The 19,862-nt window shown below is 32.6% G+C and overlaps 2 protein-coding genes and 1 long non-coding RNA gene across 12 annotated transcripts; 2 read left to right on the top strand and 1 right to left on the bottom strand.

Annotated features, from left to right (window-relative positions):
• Nucleotides 1-3,537: 3,537 nt before the first annotated feature.
• Nucleotides 3,538-6,150, bottom strand: LOC107489343 (uncharacterized). Of its 4 annotated transcripts, none has more exons than XM_021142694.2 (6): nucleotides 5,799-6,150; nucleotides 5,599-5,694; nucleotides 5,258-5,479; nucleotides 4,774-4,870; nucleotides 4,028-4,087; nucleotides 3,538-3,951 (listed from the first exon to the last, which is right to left on the bottom strand). In XM_021142694.2, exons 1-6 carry the CDS (start codon nucleotides 6,045-6,047, stop codon nucleotides 3,758-3,760), a joined length of 918 nt encoding a protein of 305 aa, XP_020998353.1. In that variant the 5' UTR covers nucleotides 6,048-6,150; the 3' UTR covers nucleotides 3,538-3,757. The 4 variants fall into 4 exon arrangements, with proteins under 4 accessions (XP_020998353.1, XP_020998355.1, XP_015965585.1 ...); XM_021142696.2 differs by having other exon boundaries at nucleotides 3,538-3,901; XM_016110099.3 differs by having other exon boundaries at nucleotides 3,538-3,901; nucleotides 4,028-4,090; nucleotides 5,799-6,149.
• A 3,281-nt stretch (nucleotides 6,151-9,431) lies between these two features.
• LOC107489344 (uncharacterized) lies at nucleotides 9,432-17,143 on the top strand. 7 transcript variants are annotated; one of them, XR_008009299.1, is made up of 8 exons: nucleotides 9,432-12,663; nucleotides 12,748-13,077; nucleotides 13,159-13,246; nucleotides 14,670-15,581; nucleotides 15,661-15,903; nucleotides 16,452-16,693; nucleotides 16,790-16,990; nucleotides 17,084-17,143. XR_008009299.1 is itself a non-coding variant. In XM_052261376.1 (4 exons), exons 1-4 carry the CDS (start codon nucleotides 10,361-10,363, stop codon nucleotides 13,880-13,882), a joined length of 3,246 nt encoding a protein of 1,081 aa, XP_052117336.1. In that variant the 5' UTR covers nucleotides 9,432-10,360; the 3' UTR covers nucleotides 13,883-14,180. The 7 variants fall into 7 exon arrangements, 2 of the variants coding, with proteins under 2 accessions (XP_052117336.1, XP_052117337.1); XR_008009300.1 differs by lacking the exon at nucleotides 14,670-15,581 and adding an exon at nucleotides 14,045-14,269 and having other exon boundaries at nucleotides 15,583-15,903; XR_008009298.1 differs by lacking the exon at nucleotides 13,159-13,246 and adding an exon at nucleotides 14,471-14,558 and having other exon boundaries at nucleotides 14,670-15,903.
• Nucleotides 17,144-17,153: 10 nt separating this feature from the next.
• LOC127747464 (uncharacterized) lies at nucleotides 17,154-18,573 on the top strand. The gene is made up of 2 exons (XR_008009296.1): nucleotides 17,154-17,278; nucleotides 17,991-18,573. It is a non-coding gene; the product is annotated as an uncharacterized LOC127747464 (long non-coding RNA).
• Nucleotides 18,574-19,862: the final 1,289 nt, after the last annotated feature.

Here is a 19,862-nt window from a genome sequence, read left to right as displayed (position 1 = left end):
TCACTTGGTTATTCAAAAAATTAACCATTTCAAACACTAAACTTTAACGCCCTGAAAAAAGGAAGAAGAAGAAGAGGAGGAAGAGGAGAAAGAGAACCACGGTGACGGAAGAAAGATGGCGACGGGACAAAACGAGACAGCTACAGTAGCGTATGGGAAAACCATTAACGGGCATGTGAGGGTGATGCACATATGAAAATGTGGCCATATATGCCCTGGATGTCGACGGAACTGCCACGCACGGTCTGGATGTCGACGGAACTGCCACGCACGGTGAGACTGCGACGGTGAAGGCAGGGTTGCGGTGGGGTCTGCATGGCTGGAGGCAGGGGGCAGCAGGAAGAAATATGCACGGGCTGCTGTGGAGCGATCTGACGTTGTTACAGAGCGCAAGCGGGATGAAGAGATGCTTCAGCAGCATCGGCGGGAGGTTGGGTGGCGTCGGAAATAAAAAAGTAAATTAAATACCTAAAATATAAAATCGTAATAAAATTTAAATTATAAAATCGTTAAACTGAGTACAAATTTTATAAAATTTATTAATTCATTTATAATCATAATATCAAAAGATTTTAAGAGTTAAATCGATATTTTAACAAAAGAAAAGTATAGGTAAACAATGAAAATATTAAATAATGTTAACAATAGACATATCGAATGTTCATTTCATTAGGTGTGCGGATAGTTATTCTAATATTAAGATTTATTTGGGTAATTTAGAGGTATAGTGTATTTTTTATTTGATTGGTGGTGGTTGTTCATATTGTTCAAAAAAAGTATTGATTATCTAACATATTGTAAATTCTTCGCTCTCTTTTGTAGTGAACACACTACTAAGACTCAGCGAACCAAACCAACATAGCAGGCAGCCACTTGGAATTATTAAACTCCTTCTTTTGTCTTTTTTGTTTTTTCACGATGTCCCCTTATCCGTCAGATCAAAGATTAATTTGTCACGGATCTGAGCTTTATTTAAGGGTCTGTCATTCGCTAATGGATTATTAGTCTGTATGTATAAGGTGGAATTCAAACTTCCAACACTTGTTTAAACGAATGAATTTGCTGACAACTTGACCAATCTAAGTTAGTTTATTAAACTCCTTTATTTCCATATGAAGCTTGAACGGATCACCTTCAGGATCAAAGATCTCTCCAAACGGAGAAACAACCAAGATTATGCACATGCATTACTTCTCTTTCAAGGATTCTAATATAACCTAGTTTGTCTATTATCCTACACCCCCCTCCCCCCACACACATCAGACATCAATTTAAGTGTCTAATTTTAAATATGTACATAGTACACTATGAAAACAATTTAAAAATCATCAAGTTATACAAAACGAAATAAATAAATAAAGGATAATTTACAAAAGTCTCTTTAACATTAATAATGGGAAAACATCTAAAGAAGAATTTCTAATAAGTTTGAAACAATGAATTACTTTAAATAGGGATATAATTAATACAAAGAAAAATTAATAATGCATAAACTTTTTAAAGGGTTTTACTAGGTTCACTTTTTTAATCAACAATCAACCAAGTGAACGAATAACTATTAAGAGAACAAAAGAAAATTTTATGTAGAATAAAAATCTGATAAAAGGAACTGTTGGCAACCTTTTTTAAAATGGACAATTATACTTGTAAAAGTAAAATTATAAAATTGAACACTTAATGAATTATCTTTAGTATATAATTACCATATTTTCATGTCGTACCGTATATTGTATATTGTATATCTAATACATGTACTTTGCATGAGTTCAATATAGGATCAAACAAAGAACACAGGCGTGGCCATTGAAACTCCTTCTGGAGAAGCCTCAGCGTAGTAAAAACATGTAAAGAATGTTCTAAGTCATGACTTGATTATCCGTACCCAGGTGATGAAGGTGGTGAAAGAGGTAAAAGATGGGATTTCACATAAAACATTGTATCAAGTTTGAAGTTGATTGGTAGGAGAGAAAATTTGTGGTTGGAGGAGGTGAAGAGTGTGTGTAATGCCATAGAATGCATTGTTAGACACTTTTATGATAAAAGAGTTGGAAGGGTCGAGCTTATCCTTTTTCATCCCACAGAAAGGAAACTCAAGAAGCATGTCTCTCTACTCAAATTGGACATGCTCTTCACATAAGATCAACCTACATAGACTGTGTGACATGGATTTGGAATGCATTTGCTTAAAAGCACGGGACATTGAGACACAAAATTATGTTTAGCGGACGAGACATGAATATCGACATCGTGTCGTGAGACGCTAAATTAGTATATTCTTTGACCTTGATAGGAAAGACACAGAAACACTAATAAGAGACACGACTTATTTTTTCATATTTAGTTTCCAACTAGAAAATTCAAGCGCAAAGAAAACGAAAGAAAAGCATTAAACAATGCTCAGGGGCTTCTTGATTGACTTTTTGCATAGGTCTATAGATAGGAACTTGGAGTTGTTAGAAATGAACGTGGACTAATGCGTACCTTGTTTAGTGAGTGCACAAGCCATGAATAGAAGCAAAAGGTGTGGGTGGAGAAATTGAAATTTACAGTTTAAGATTCTGAGTTCCTTAGTGTACAGAACTGACGCTATCTCAGATAGGAAGAAAAGATGTGATTGCAAATTTGGAAGGACGTGAGAAGGGAATGCCTATGGTCTCAACCAGTGTTACTGAGGGTGAAACCAACTCTGACATTGAGCAACAAGCTCAAGTAAAGAGACAGAGGTAACAAAGGCGCCATCCTCGTATCAGCATATCACGAGTCTCAAACAGCAAATCGAATAGCAACTGATGGATGGACTACAAGTACAAGAGATGGGAGAACTCGATAAAAGATCGAAGGTTTGGGTAGTGAACTGAGAGCCATTGCTTGAAAAATTCAGTTTGTTATTGATGAATATACAAGAGAACTGCACAAACCGTGGAAACCCATGTTTTCATGTGCCAGAGTCGCTTTGTTATTGAATGGAAGTTGGATAGCATTGGGAGAAAGATTCAAGATTCCTCAAGAAGGATAAAGACATGGTTTAGTGAAGTTTCAGACCGGAGCTGACTCGTTCTCCGCTGTTCAAAGTTGCAGCAAATGAAACAACTATCTCTTAACGTTAAAGACCGAAAGATCATTGGATTTGATGAGGATGTAGAAGTTCAGATGGTTCATTTACATTCAGAGAAACAAATTGTTGCATCATTTCGATAGTGGAATTCGAGATACGGGCAAAACAACACTAGCTAAATTTGTGTTTGACAATGATGCCATTAAAGATGCTTTATAGCAAGAAGAAGAAGATAGGTGGACAACACAACATATTAACCAAGCACGCAAGACTTTGTTGGGGAACAAAAGGTGTCTGTTAGGGACTTGGGTATATTATGGGATGCTCAAAGTCTCACATGGGGTAATATAGGATGCTTGATATAGAACCACTCATCAGCTAGCTTTTAAGGTGTGGTTTCCTACTTTCTTAGATACTTAACAACGGTATCGGAGCCCGTTGTTAGTGCCATGGATGTCGCCTCAAACTTCCAAGTCTTGGAATGAAATGAAAACAATAAGTGTTGAAACCTATATTATGCTGTAAATGATGCAAAATAGCAGTGTCTCCTCCACCGCACTATTTTGAAACCAAAAGAACATGATACGAAACATACTTTACGGTATAACTTCAGAAATTTGTGCTTGGTATAGATGTTGAGGAAGAGGAAGATTTAGTCCTTGATCGAAGCAATGTAGCCGGGGCAGCTCGTGCCTTTCGGTGCTACTTGTATGCTATTCCATATATATGGGGGTTTATAAATGAAGCGTTAGACACAAATGCTGTCTTGAACTCAACACTTGAAAATCCAGCTTTGGATATGCTGTTTCCTGTATCTCTTGAAAGGTGGCACCCATCTGCAAGTATCTGCTGCAGAGGATCAGTAAGTCGTTGGAAAAATTTGAGAGTTGTGCCATCTGTAAATCAAAGTTAACTAAAGTTGTTACTAAGCTATTTCGGTTTCCAAATTGAATTTGGAAGTTGTGTACACACCTTTTGCAGCCACATGTTCGACAAACACATACTTTCCACCGGGTCGCAACACCCTCTTAACTTCTGCACAGAAAGCGAAATGGCGTTGGGGGATAACCCTTAAGTAACAAGTGTGTCAAGAATCAAGAACCAAAAATTATACAAAAGCTCAACTAGTTGAGTGAAGGACCCTCAATGATCTTTATATCTAATAATCCAGTTTTTGCGCTAAAGTTCCCTCAAGCATACAACTTGGGACAAGTTCAATTGAATCAGTGACCAATTTCAATTAGTACACAATATCAGTCAGCAGAATTGACCTTTTTCTTTCTATTATGGTCTAAAGGATGATGAATTTGTGTCTTCAAATACAAGGGAATGCAAACACTAACATCTCAATCACTTTTTACATTCAAAATTTGTGTCTTCAAATGCAAGGGAATGCAAACACTAACATCTCAATCACTTTTCATATTCAAAACCTTCTAAGAGTTTCCTCTACCTTTCTTGTTTCTTTTTCTTTTCTTAACACAAAAAAAAAAAAATATCATGCAAAGCAGATAATAAATACTTTCCAAATTTTAGGTCAAACATTCAAAGTTCAAACAATCAATTGTTTTAATGAGAAAATCCAAAATGCAGCTAACGAAGTATAATAATCACACAGGTAAACTAATAAGTACAGTGATGATTGAGTAAATACTCCAAACAATAAAATCAATATATTTATTTGAGAAAAACACAGAAAGCTCTACAAGTTCCATTACCTTTTAATGCCAAATCAACATCTTTAACAGAACACAATACAAGCGTTCCAACGACTGCATCCACTGAAGCATCACTTAGTGGTATAGCCTCCCCAACCTAAGTAGACTCAACATTAAAGATAAAGTTCAATTAACAAAAGCAGAACATAAACTAACATAACTAAACAGAACAAAGCATCAACATTAAGGGTGATGATTAGTTGATTCTTGTAGAAAAATGTGGAAAATTTTCTAAATGAATGGATGAAGTAAATTTACACCTTTGATCAAATGATGAGCATATAGCATTAACATTCAGCTTTGTAACTATATAGGCCATAATTGACACAAACCTAGAAAGCATTTCCATAAATATACTGTTTTGTGCTACTTTACCACAAACCAGTGCCGTTATCTTTTAGTGTATTCCACATTTAATATTCACTGTTATGAGAACATTCCTCTTAAAGCAGTGCCTATAAGCCGATGAGAGAATGGTACATACAGCTTGAAAAAACTCGAAGTTTGAGAGCAGTAAGCCAGCCAATCTAGCTGCAGACCGAGCATATTTCTCCATCTTCGGGTTAGGATCAATGCCAACAACATGAACATCGGAATCGTTAGCATAATAACTGAGGTTAGGACCTGTTCCAATCCCAACCTCCAAGATTTTAAGAGCCTTCTTCCCCTTCAAGTTACTTAAGACTTGTGACTTGTACTTTGCAACCTTACCACAAAAAAAAAAAAAAAGAGAGAAATTCCCAAAACTTCAATCCAATTCAACAACAACAGCTTCATAATTCAATTCAATAGTAATTATTAAATGCAACATGAAGAAATATAAACCTCAGCTTCATAAGACTTAGTAGCTGAATTCATAACCCAAGCATAGAACTCTTCATACCAATCTGGCTTTGGTGGATGAAACTGGTTAAGCACATCCTACAAAAAAGTAAGTTTTTTTGGCAATCAAAACAAAAACCTCATCTTTTGACTTCTCTGTTAATTGTTGGGTCAACTGCACAAGTTAAATTGTTAATGGTTACCGCGTAATCGTAATCAGAATCTGAATTATTGGTGGCTCTGGAGGGTTTAATAGGGAAGAGTGTAGTTGCCAATGTTGCAGCTTCAACGAAGTGCCTTCTTCCACAGAAGAGGCACCGCCTTTTTGTGGTGAGTTGGGATGGCGCGGGCGAGTTGACCCGGCTGGACTCATTATTGATGTTGGAGCAGAGATAAGTTTTTGGAGTGCAGGGTACCAAAGAAGAAGAAACCGAGAGAGTATGAAAATTCATTTCTTTTGGGAATATAGAGATTAGAGAAGGCACTGGCTCAACAGTCAACAGTGACTCAGTGAGACTGTTAATAAGACTAGTTGGACTAAACAGACAACAGTTTTTTGAAATTTGATATAGGAGAGGAGATACAGGATATTCTTGCTTAAAATTTGTTGTTATGGTTTTTCTTTAATCTTTCTAGAATCGTTTTGGTTAAAGTTGTTATGTTGGTTCTACCATGGGAAAAGCGTAATGTGGTCTTTTTAACCAAATATTTTTAAAAACAAACTGACCATGAATAATACTTTCATAAAATAAAATTATTTAACTACAAAAATTTCACTAAAAATAAAATTCTACATTTACAATAACTAATTATTATTATTATTATTATTATTATTATTATTATTATTATACGTTTTTAACTATTTCAAAAAATAATTTAATTTAAATGGATTACATTCATTTATTTTTGCAACAAAAAATTTGGTTTATCAAATAAAAAAGATTTTAATATTTTTTTGCTACATAACAAGTATATAAATTATTAATTTTCTTAAAAGTTATAAAACATAGCTTATGAAAAATATAATAAAAAATGTTCTCGTACAAAATTTTTTAGTAGCATAGTTATTTTTAAATAATATATTTCAGCATCTTGGATAAAAACATATATATTGATTATTTATTATTCTTGCATTAACTCATACACTACAAGAAAAAAGAGCTATTTTAACATCTTTTTTTTGACAATTATAATTAAATGTAAAAATTAATATATATATTTAACAAATATTACAAATGTCAAATTATCATATTTATTTTGATACATAATTATTTTTTTTCTTCTTTCTCCGTAATTTTTCTCTCTCGTTATCGTAATCATTAACACTACCTCTTCCTCCTTCTTTTTTATTGAAATTTTTTCTCCTCTATTTGTTTTTTCTTTCTCCTTCATCAAAATCACCAGAAAAAATGAAGAAACATTATTCAAGGTACTATTTTACTATTTTTCTAGATTTTTTTTAGATTGTCTCTGCCATATGCCTCATCCTTAACCATCAAAACATTAAAAGATTTCAAGAAGAAATATACTGTCTCCCTCCTATATTGGGTGTATTTCTTAAATCATTTGAGTGTATTTTTTAAATCCTTTGGGTGTATTTCTGTAATCCTTTGGGTGTATTTCTGTAATTGTTTGGGTGTATTTCTGTAATTCTTTGGATGTATTTCTGTAATCGTTTGGGTGTATTTTTGTAATCGTTTGGGTGTATTTCTCAAGTTTCATCATTTTTAAAAAGATTTGAAAGCTTGATTTCAAAAACCATCAAAATCGAAAAAAACAGAAGGAGATCGAATGCAAAGAGAGAACGCACGAAGGAGATCGAACAAATTTGACAAAAAACTCGAAAAAAGAAACGAAGATGAAACACGCGAAAATGGTTCAGTGACGCGCATGTTAGATTTGGTCCAACTTATAAGACTTGTAAGCCAAAATCACTTATATGTGTAGCACTCCTCAATCCTTTACAATGCTGATGCGGTACTGAGATTGGTTTGAGGGAACCTGTGACGGGTGGTAAACTCCAATTTTTGGGGAGGTGCTGTTGAATTTTTTTTCCAAGAATTTGAAGGAGTGTTGGTTATATTTTTGAAAATGATTTTTTATCTGAGTAACTTCAACAAAAGAGATGTGTCTCGAAAGCTTTTATAGATTAGTAAAGGAAAGCGGATTCTTAAGAGTTTGTCAGCTTGTTAGTCCAAACTCATTGAATTCTAAAAACGAAAAAAGCTTTGATTGATTATAGTGATGTGGGATGATGGCTATGATTAACGAAGATGGCAATATTATTGATGACATGATTTGAGATTTAATAGGGTGTGGGTTGATAAGACGGTAAAAGTAAGGAACGAGGCTGTTGGTCAGCGTTGAACGAACGACCGAGACCCTCAGGAATAGAGAAATCAGAGCGCGGCAACGGAAGCGCGCAGAGTAAAAGGACCTTGTAACTGTTATGCGTTTGATATAAAGGCATACTATGCTCGTGTACTCGTAGGGATGAATGGAATTTTCGAGGTCGAAAATTTCTGTTAGGGGGGTAGAATGTAATACCCAATCAAACCAAAATTAATTAAATGATAAATTAAAATAGGAGTGAATATGGTTAGAAATTTTGGCAATCAGAATTTGATAATTTAAATATGATAGTTGGATTCAGTGAATTTTTCTGAGTCGGAAAACATAGTTTTTTGCGTAAAAACGCACACTGAAATTTTGACCGGTAGTACCGGCTGAGATCTGTCTGGTACTGCAGTTGAAAAAATTAATTTTAAATGAATAAGCCTAAGAAATTAGGATTTATGATTAGGATAAGTAGAAATATTTAAAATGCGATTTAAAGCTCTAATCTTGAAGGTTTTGGTCCAAAATTGGGCCAACTGACAAAAATAAGTGAACCGGGACTATGTAGGCCCAAGACCCAACATATATAAGGCCTAATTAAGGCCATTCAGCAGCCATAACTCCCCCATTTACGAGAGAGGTCCGAAAATAGAGAAGAGAGATGAGAAGAGAGAAACCCTAACTCTCTTTGATCTTCAAATCACCATAACTTGAGCTACGGAACTCCGATTGACAAGCCGTTTGTGGCCACGCGTCACTCTTCTCGCCCTCTTCGATTCTATCTAAGTATTGTACTGATTATTTCGTTCTTCTCTGTCCAGTATTAATTTTTACCTCTCAAAACGTGATTGGTTTGGATTTTGAAGAAACCTTGTGATTTTGGTTGTTTAGGAGTACTCTAGTATGAGTCATGGGTGATATTCATCATAAACTTTAGTGGGTTCAGGTAAAAAACTCTCCAACCCTTGTGATTTATCATTCTCATGAACCCTAGGTTAATGTATGTATGTGAAATTGGTTATGTAAGTGTATTTGGTGATGTATGACTCTGTATTAAGTGACATATTCATGCTTACTTTGGAGGAGTCAATGTTAATTCTCACTTCTCTCTTTGCCTGTTAAGTAATTTTTTTCATTCTAAGTTCAATTAGTTTCTCTATTAAGTAAAGATTTTAGCTGAACTATGCAATTGGATATGTATATATGGATGAAATAGGAATGGTATGTATGTGTATTATTGTTTTAAATATTGGTGGTAGTAGTTGTAGTTGTATTGTACTTGTAGTTAAAGATGAAGAATAGCTGCTAATGTTGTTCATTAAATAAAATATGTTGTTATAGTATGCATTCACTTTCGAGTGTGATTGGTTTAGGTGGAAATAGGATTATAGGACAGTAATAGTTCATGGTTGATTACGAATGAAAATTACTTGATGCTTGCTTGATAGTTGATACAGCTAAAATTGATTCTGATTTTCACTTCGCATAGCATTTCTCTGTAACTCTCCTTGATTAGGAAATATACCTCTTGCACTAAAGCTGGATTGGTTTCGTATAGCTGCAGCAGATCCTTTATATACACTCCTTTTTATTAACAAACACACGTTACTCTTTCCAGTAATAACTAGATCATACATTAGTTACCAAATTTTAATGCTAACAATTTCTTATGTACATTTGGGATATTAATTACTTGTCTATTTATTTATGGTCATATATTTTGGTCCTTTAGAAAAAATAAAAAACAAAAGAAATTAAAGACAGTGACTATAATGTTGTTCAATTAAGCCTTAGAAATTAACCGACTATATCCCCCTAAAACCAGCAAAAACCAAGGACTAAATTCATGTTACATCCGACCACTCACCATTTGATCATTTTTTTTTCTGAATTAAGAGTTGTGGCTTAATTTCATTGAAATGTTTAGAAACTCACTAGTAATTTTTAATTTTGCCAAATTTTTTTCACCATTAAGCCGTTCACTTGTATAATAGAATAGCTTTTATTTTAATATTATTTAATCCTTCATTTAATTTATAGGAGAGATCTTGATCTATTAATTTTTCTCACTGTCAAATTAATCTCTCTTTCTTTCCCTGTTAACTAGTAATATTCTATTAGCATTTTCTTTTAAAAAAAATTAGATGACTAATATATTCTCTTTTTCTCTGTTAACTAACCCTTTACTTTCTCTTTATCTATTTTCTTTTTTATATTTTTGTTCATTATATGTGCTCCTTAATTTTTTGTTTTGTATATAGTGAGCAGTGGTTGCGTTATATGTTTGCTATGGACTATGTGCCATGCATTCTTTGGATTTTATTATAGCTATATTTGTGTTTTAACTTTTTTTTTTCTATTGAGGCTTGTGATTTCTGGTGCTTATTTTTAATATTTTTTTAGGTATGTTAAGCTTGTCATATATTCAATGGACAAGGATTGGATGCAAATTAAGAATAGAGCCCTTTTACAATATAGGAGAGGTGTCAACGAGTTCTTAGATTTTGCCTTTAGTCATACAAACGATGATAAGATATATTGTCCGTGTTTTAAATGCAATAATTGCCTTAGAAAATCTCGTGAGCAAGTAGAATTTGATCTTCTAAGTCATGGCATAGTGAGAAATTATACAATTTGGTACCACCATGGAGAATCGCTACAAGATGAGTCACCCCATTCAAGTTCATTTGATAGTCACGATGATTATATGGATAAAGATGACATGGAAAACATGTTAAGGGATCATTTTGGAGTTTGGGATATAGAAGAGGATATTGAAGAACCTAATGAAGAGCATATAAAAGAGGATATAGGAGAACCTTATGAAGAGCATGTAGAAGAACCTAATGAAGATGCAGCAAAGTTTTACAAACTTTTGGATGATTCTGAGAAAGAACTATATCCAGGATGTACGTACTTTTCAAAGCTCTCGTTTTTGATGAGATTATTCCATATTAAATGTCTTGGTGGATGGAGTAATAAATCATTTTCTATGTTACTTGAGTTATTGAATGATTCTTTTCCAAAAGGGGTACAACTACCGGCGTCTTACTATGAAGCTAGGAAGATTATTCGAGATCTTGGCTTGGATTATGAGAAAATAGATGCTTGTATTAATGATTGTATGCTATTCTGGAAAGATCATGATAAGAAAGAAACTTGTGATCATTGTGGTGCTTCAAGGTGGAAGTTTGAGGAGAAAGATGGAAAGAGAAAAAAAATTCCTATAAAAGTTCTCCGTTACTTTCGAATAACTCCAAGGCTTAAAAGATTATATATGTCAACAAAGACAGCATTTGATATGAGATGGCATGATGCAAAGCGAATTGATGATGGGTATTTACGTCATCCAGCTGACTCAGAAGCATGGAAATCATTTGATGAGTTACATAAGTCCTTTTCTGATGAACCTAGAAATGTAAGGCTTGGATTAGCAAGTGATGGGTTTAACCCCTTTGGAAATATGAGTACAAAATACAGTGTTTGGCCTGTGGTACTTATACCATATAACTTGCCACCTTGGAAATGCATGAAGGATCCTTATCTAATGTTATCATTGCTTATACCGGGTTCAAAATCTCCAGGAAAGGCAATAGATACATATCTAAGGCCTTTAATTGAAGAATTAAAAGAATTATGGAATGTAGGAGTTGATACCTTTGATGCATATGAAAAAAAAAATTTTAAAATGCGTGCAGCTATATTATGGACAGTAAATGACTTTCCAGCATATGGAGATTTATCTGGATGGAATACGAGAGGGGCACTTCGTTGTCCCACTTGTAATGTTGAGACTCAATCTAAGTTTCTTACTAATGGAAAGAAATTTTGCTTCCTAGGTCATCGGCGCTTCTTGCCTATTAGACATAGATGGCGACGTGAAAAAGAATTGTTTGATGGCACAAAAGAACTTAGGCGTCTTCCCAAGCAACTCTCTGGTGATGATATTCTTCAACAAGTTTTTAACTTAGAAGGCTTAGTAGTTAGTAATCATAAAGATATTAAAAAAAGGAAGAGAAGTGCAGCAGGAAAAGAAATGGGAAGTTCCAATCCATGGTTGAAAAAAAGCATCTTCTTTGAATTGCCATATTGGAGGACTTTATTGTTGCGTCATAATTTAGATGTCATGCACATAGAGAAGAATATATGTGACAATGTTCTTGGGACATTGATGGATATTCCAGGAAAAACAAAAGACAATTTAAATTCTCGTTTGGATATGGAAGAGTTAGGCATAAAGAAAGATTTACATCCTATTAGAGAGGGAGAAAAGGTGTTGTCAGTACCTGATGCTATTTATAAATTGAATAATAAAGAAAGGAGGAGTTTGTGTGAATTTTTGCAAAATGTCAAAGTACCAGATGGATATTCTTCAAATCTTAGGAGATGTATTAACCTAAAAGAGAAAAAGATTTATGGCTTAAAGACTCATGATTGTCATGTTCTTCTAGAGTGCTTCCTTCCGCTTGTTTTACGAGGTCTTTTCTCATCACATGATGTGCGTAGTGCATTAATAGGACTTTGCAGTTTTTTCAAGGAGTTGTGCTCAAAAGTTCTAACAGTGAAAAATCTTGAGAAGATTGAAGAACAAATCATTATCACACTTTGCAAGTTGGAAATGATATTTCCGCCTTCATTTTTTGATGTCATGATCCATTTACCTATCCATTTGGCAAGTGAGGCTAAGATTGCAGGACCGGTCCATTATCGATGGATGTACCCTATTGAGAGGTAAATATTATTTTATCATGTAATTTTTTAGATAAAATATTCAATAAATTTCTTTACTTATATATTGTCCCTTTTTGAACAAAGGTATTTACGTGGCTTAAAAGCTTATGTACGTAATCGAGCTCATCCAGAAGGTTCAATTGCTGAAGGATATCTTGCAAATGAATGCTTATTATTTTGCTCAAGATACTTTAATGGTATTGAAACAAAGTATAATCGAGTTGGAAGAAATTGGGATGGTGCAATAACTCATGGTTATAAAGTTGAAACAAAGGATAAAGTATTACCGATTTTCAAGCAAAATGGAAGACCCTCAAGAAATTGTAAAGTGACAAGAAGATTGAGTCTAGAAGAAATAAAGCAAGCTCATCTTTATATTTTGAAGAACTGTGATCAAGTTACTCCTTTCATATAGTAAGCATAGTTGTATTTAGATAATATTTAGCTTTTTTTTTAGAAGTATTGCTTGAAACTTATTGGCCTTTATAAATGCAGCAAACATAAAGAAATATTAGAAGAAGAGAACCCAAGAAATGTTCAAAAACGACATGATCAAGAATTTTCAGATTGGTTTGAAAGTCATGTAAGTCCTAAATATGGATGAAATATTACATACTACTTTTTAATCAGGTTACATACTATTTAAAGTCATGTAAGAATTTTTTTAACTATATCTTTTTCTTTTTCAAATCAGGTTACATGTTTGTACAAAGAAAAAGATAAACAAGTAACCCATCAACTTTTATGTTTAGCAAGAGGTCCAGCAAGAGAAGCCACATGCTATAAAGGATACAAAGCAAACGGTTTTATCTTCCACACAAAAGATTGTGAGAATCATAGAAAAACTCAAAGTAGTGGAGTTATGGTAAAGCTAAATTGTGGAAAGGAGTATTATGGAGTCATTGAGGATATTGTGGAGTTATCATATATGAATGATAACAAAGTTGTAATGTTCAAATGCTTATGGTGGGATGTGGACAATTATGGTAGAGGAGTGAAAGTAGATGAATATGGTGTCACCCTGGTAAATAAAGGTCGCACTTTGAAGACAAGAGAAGTATTTGTTATGGCATGTCAATCTGAGCAAGTATTCTATGTTGAAGATATTTGTAACTCCAATTGGCAATGTGTTGTAAAAGTCACACCACGTGACTATTTTAGTATGCCTTTAGAAGAGGAGGAGGAGGAGGAAGTGGCTGATGATATGTTTGATGAATAAATAGAGTAATAGAAAGATTTTTTTTTTCTTGAAACCTTTTCTAATAGAAATTAATTGCAATTATGTTTTTAGGATTTTAATGTCTTTATTTAATATTTTTTAATGAAATCCTTTTGATGTGCTGTTGTTGGTTTTAATAATGAATATGATTTGTTGATTTAGCCAAAGATCTCAAAGATTGCTAATAGTGTTGCTGCTAGAAGAAAGAAAGGGATTCAGAGTCTTGTATCTAAAAGAAATTTAGCTCCATCAAGTCACTTACAACAAGCTGATTTTCTTTCTAATAATGATGGAGAGCATGGAAAAAAAGCAAGTTCATCAAGTCACCCACAAGTTAGAAGGACATTTGACTCTCTTTCTAATGATGATGGAGTGCATGGAAAAAAAGTAAGTTCATCAAGCCACTCACAAGTTAGAAGGACATTTGACTCCCTTTCTAATAATGATGGAGTGCATGGAAAAAAAGCAAGTTCATCAAGCCACTCACAAGTTAGAAGGACATTTGACTCCCTTTCTAATAATGATGGAGTGCATGGAAAATTTTTTTTAGAAGTATTGCTTGAAACTTATTGGCCTTTATAAATGCAGCAAACATAAAGAAATATTAGAAGAAGAGAACCCAAGAAATGTTCAAAAACGACATGATCAAGAATTTTCAGATTGGTTTGAAAGTCATGTAAGTCCTAAATATGGATGAAATATTACATACTACTTTTTAATCAGGTTACATACTATTTAAAGTCATGTAAGAATTTTTTTAACTATATCTTTTTCTTTTTCAAATCAGGTTACATGTTTGTACAAAGAAAAAGATAAACAAGTAACCCATCAACTTTTATGTTTAGCAAGAGGTCCAGCAAGAGAAGCCACATGCTATAAAGGATACAAAGCAAACGGTTTTATCTTCCACACAAAAGATTGTGAGAATCATAGAAAAACTCAAAGTAGTGGAGTTATGGTAAAGCTAAATTGTGGAAAGGAGTATTATGGAGTCATTGAGGATATTGTGGAGTTATCATATATGAATGATAACAAAGTTGTAATGTTCAAATGCTTATGGTGGGATGTGGACAATTATGGTAGAGGAGTGAAAGTAGATGAATATGGTGTCACCCTGGTAAATAAAGGTCGCACTTTGAAGACAAGAGAAGTATTTGTTATGGCATGTCAATCTGAGCAAGTATTCTATGTTGAAGATATTTGTAACTCCAATTGGCAATGTGTTGTAAAAGTCACACCACGTGACTATTTTAGTATGCCTTTAGAAGAGGAGGAGGAGGAGGAAGTGGCTGATGATATGTTTGATGAATAAATAGAGTAATAGAAAGATTTTTTTTTTCTTGAAACCTTTTCTAATAGAAATTAATTGCAATTATGTTTTTAGGATTTTAATGTCTTTATTTAATATTTTTTAATGAAATCCTTTTGATGTGCTGTTGTTGGTTTTAATAATGAATATGATTTGTTGATTTAGCCAAAGATCTCAAAGATTGCTAATAGTGTTGCTGCTAGAAGAAAGAAAGGGATTCAGAGTCTTGTATCTAAAAGAAATTTAGCTCCATCAAGTCACTTACAACAAGCTGATTTTCTTTCTAATAATGATGGAGAGCATGGAAAAAAAGCAAGTTCATCAAGTCACCCACAAGTTAGAAGGACATTTGACTCTCTTTCTAATGATGATGGAGTGCATGGAAAAAAAGTAAGTTCATCAAGCCACTCACAAGTTAGAAGGACATTTGACTCCCTTTCTAATAATGATGGAGTGCATGGAAAAAAAGCAAGTTCATCAAGCCACTCACAAGTTAGAAGGACATTTGACTCCCTTTCTAATAATGATGGAGTGCATGGAAAAAAAGCAAGTTCATCAAGCCACTCACAAGTTAGAAGGACATTTGACTCCCTTTCTAATAATGATGGAGTGCATGGAAAAAAAGTAAGTTCATCAAGTCACTCACAACTTAGAAGGCAATTTGACTCCCTTTCTAATGATGATGAAGTGGATGAAGAAGAATTCGAATCCGGTATATTCTTTAGCATTCTTTAATTTCATTAATCTCTTTTGGATATTTATTATGAGGTGGATTTAGTTTTCTGACACAAAAATATTAATAGCATGACTAATTTTATTTGTATATCTTCCTTTTGACATTAATACTATACCATAAACTTTGAAGCTAGTGACTGCAATCCAAAAAATATTAGTGTTATACCATATAGATTTAAAGGGTGATGGGGTGTGAGAAAAAAAGAGAAGAGAAGAGAAGAGAAGGGCAGTGATTAAAAATTGAAGGAGGGGCCAGGGGCATGGGTCAGGGGTGGGTGCGTGCAGTGCAGTGCAAGGTGTGACAAAGACAAGCTCTTTCTTATTCTCCCCCCCCCCCACTAAATTAAAATTTACTGTTTTCTTTGTATTTTCTCCACTTGTTGTCTAAATAAATTCCTTGTATTGAACAATGCATAGAATAGAATTTAACATGTGCCAACTTGAACTTAATGTCTGATTTATCAAAGGCTAATATATGTCTGAAAAAATAACATCTTGCTCCTATTATTTCACTGATTTAAACAGATTTTGTTGCACCGAAAAAAAAAGTGAGAGGACCTACGCGCAATCTTGAGTTAGCAAAGTTACCAGCTGGAAAAAGACTTGACATAAACTGGAGAATGAATAGGCCAGTTGGTCCAAATGCAAAGCTGTTCAAATCAAGATGCACTGTTCTAGTTCGTGATGTGAAGAATGCACCACTAAAGGTTAAAGAATGGGCTGATATCAAAATAGAGAACAAAATAAAGATGTTTGACCTAGTTTTGGTAATATTCATGTTCTCCTTGTTATGTTTTCACTTGCTTTTTTTATTTTTATGTCTATAAAACTCACACTAATAGTATATGTTATGTTCTTTTAAGACATACTTTAAAGTTGAAGGTCGAAAGCATTTAGTATGGGCTCAAATGAATTCTTCTTATCGGAGTTATCGACATCTATTAAAGAAAAGGTATTTTGAACCTTATGATAACCCTGAAATTGCTCGAGCCAATATACCATTGGAAATGGAAAAAGAGGATTGGGATTACCTTGTGAATCTTTGGATTGATGAAGGCTGGCAGGTTTGTACTTCATATGACATAATAATTGTTAATTGACTTAGATTTAACTAGCCTCTTTTATCACATGTTATGACCTATTTTGTTAATTATTAGAAAATAAGTCAACAAAATAAGATGAGTCGAGCTGCAAATAGCATTATTCATACCACTGGTAATATTTATAAGATATGTTATTTGTACATACAGTTTGAGCAAACAGGACAAGAAATTGACCGTCTTCGCCTTTGGGAGCTTACGCATACCCGTGTTAATGGACAAGCTTGCAATGAAGAAACTCAAGAAAAACTTGTAAGATATGTTATCACATATTGTGAGTTTTGTTTATTACTTTGATAACTTCTCAAAATTATTTCTTCCTTCTTTGATAACTTGTGTAATTCTTTAAATAAGTTCTACAAAAGATAGAATCATTAAAAAATTAGTTGTGCTTTGTCGGAAGTATTAGTATATTAGAAGTTGTTTCTGCTTCAGATTTTATTGTGAAAGTCCTGAAATTTTGTGTTTGTTGAATTATGATTAGACAAGAAGAAAAATAGAGCAGAAAGCTTTGCATTGTAACTAAATGACCTCACTTTATATATCATTTAGTAAATCTGTTCTATCTGTAAGCATACATTCTACTTTTATTTATATTACATGCTGTGGTGCAAACTCAGCAAAACTGGCTGCTGACTCTAACATCCTAACACTCAATATAAGAAAAGAGTCCTAACTAACCTTATTATCTTTATAAATTTTTTTCTTATTCTGCAAGATACCCTTAACATGTTGATTGTGCAATGTAGCTACTTTATAAATTTAAGAGGATTGTGCAATGTTGATATTTATGAGATCCAACGTTTAGGAAAAAAGTGTTTAAATGGACTATGAAAGTCTTGAAAAATTCTGTTATGCAATGAAAAAATTGGATTAATTAGGCATTAATTTTTACAGTAAGCATTTATATTCATGTTTACATATATTTTTATTGATTTTATTAGGTTGATTTGATCCATTTTAGGATTTACTTAAGGAATTATCATCTCAAGTAAATGAGGGAATATTAGAGATGAATGAACATGAGGTGATGGTAGAAGTATTTGGACCTGAACGACATGGACGAGTTCGTGGTTATGGAGCTGGCGTGACACCTACACAGTTATGGGGTCCTAGATCATTCATATTTTCTGATCTCCAAATAAAGCTTCAATGTGCAGAAAAAAAATATGAAGACTCTAAAATAGAGGTGGAAGATTTGAAGAAAAAAGTAGATCATATGGCAGGAATACTTGAGCAACTATTGGATGGAAGGTTGCCTATAGTTCAAAGTGATAACAATCCTACTTGATTAATGCTCAAGACTTTGATGAGTTTATGTATAATTCATATAGCACTATACAAAAAAAGAACATTAATATGATATTATGATATTGAGTATTGATTTTGGTACTTGGTGTTAATTGTTCTTGATATACTTATCAAATGCTAAATAAAGAATGCTATTTGTACTAGTTTTGAATCATGATCAATGATCAAAATTGCAAAGCTTTTGTTTGATTTTATACAATGATTATGTATGATAAAGTAAAAGCATATTCATGTCACAGTGGTAGAATTTTATTTTGTCTATTATTATAGTCATTTTTATTTAAAAAATAAATAATAGGTGAAACCTTAACTTTTATAATAATGAATGTCAAAAAAAATATGATTGAGTTTTTTTTATGGTAAAAAATTGTCAAAAAATATCCATGATATAGTATATTTCACGGTTAATAATTGTAAAAAATTATTGTTGAGAATTTTTTATGGTCAATAAGTGTCAAAATAAATAGTATTTTTGACGGTTAATAAGTATCACAAAAAATACATTCTCAAATTTTTTAACATTATTTTTGACGGCCAATAATTATCAAAATAAGATTAAACTTTTTTCACAATTACTTATATGTTAAAAATACTATTTTTGACACAACTTTTATTAACATATTTTCATAGTTAAAATAGTGTCAAAAATTGTTTTTTTGACGAATTTTAATTCTTTTTTGACACATATAACCCTCAAAAATAATCTATATTGTTGTAGTGTCAATCTTACAAAAATATAAAAAGGAATTTTTTTAAACTTTAAATCCTAAATTCTAAATTCTAAAATTTAAACGCTAAATCCTAGAATCTAAAATCTAGACCCCTAAACTTTAAATTATAAACATAAACTATTATTTTTAATACTCTAAATTCTAAATCTTAAATCCTAAACTCCAAACTCTAAACCCTAAACAATCATTTCTAATTTTTTAACTCTTGCACCATAAATCCTAAACTCTAAATCCCAAACTCTAAAACTATAAGACATAAAATCTCAAACTCTAATCCCTAAACGTGATACTTAACCATAAATCCTAAACTATTAGCTATAAACCTTAAATCTTAAATATTAATTATAATATAAATGTATTTACTCTATGTTACAAAAATATAAAAGAAAAAAATTGTTCGAATTGATCAACATAAAATGTATATTCGTATAAATCTTTTTTAAATACATAAATCATAAACGTTTAAATTTTGAATTATAAATCCTAAAATCTTAAACTATCATTTCTAATACTCTAAATCCTAGACTCTAAATTTTAAATCATGAATTCAAAATTCTACACCATAAATTTTATATTCTTAATCCTAAATTATAACTCCTCAACCATAATCTCTAATCCCTTACCTCTAAATCTTTTAAAATGATAGATACATATTAAATCATGGATTTGTCTATGTCAAAAAAAGTAATATAATATAATAGGAGGTAAAAATAAATTACAACAAATAATTTTAAGGTGTACAAAAATGTGGGATCTATTTTTAACATGGTAATAGAGTAGATGGATTTAAATTT

Source organism: Arachis duranensis, chromosome 5, assembly GCF_000817695.3.
Source record: "Arachis duranensis cultivar V14167 chromosome 5, aradu.V14167.gnm2.J7QH, whole genome shotgun sequence".
NCBI classification, from domain to species: domain Eukaryota; kingdom Viridiplantae; phylum Streptophyta; class Magnoliopsida; order Fabales; family Fabaceae; genus Arachis; species Arachis duranensis.
The sequence above is the reverse complement of the archived record's forward strand: the minus strand, read 5'-3'. Positions and strand labels throughout refer to the sequence as shown.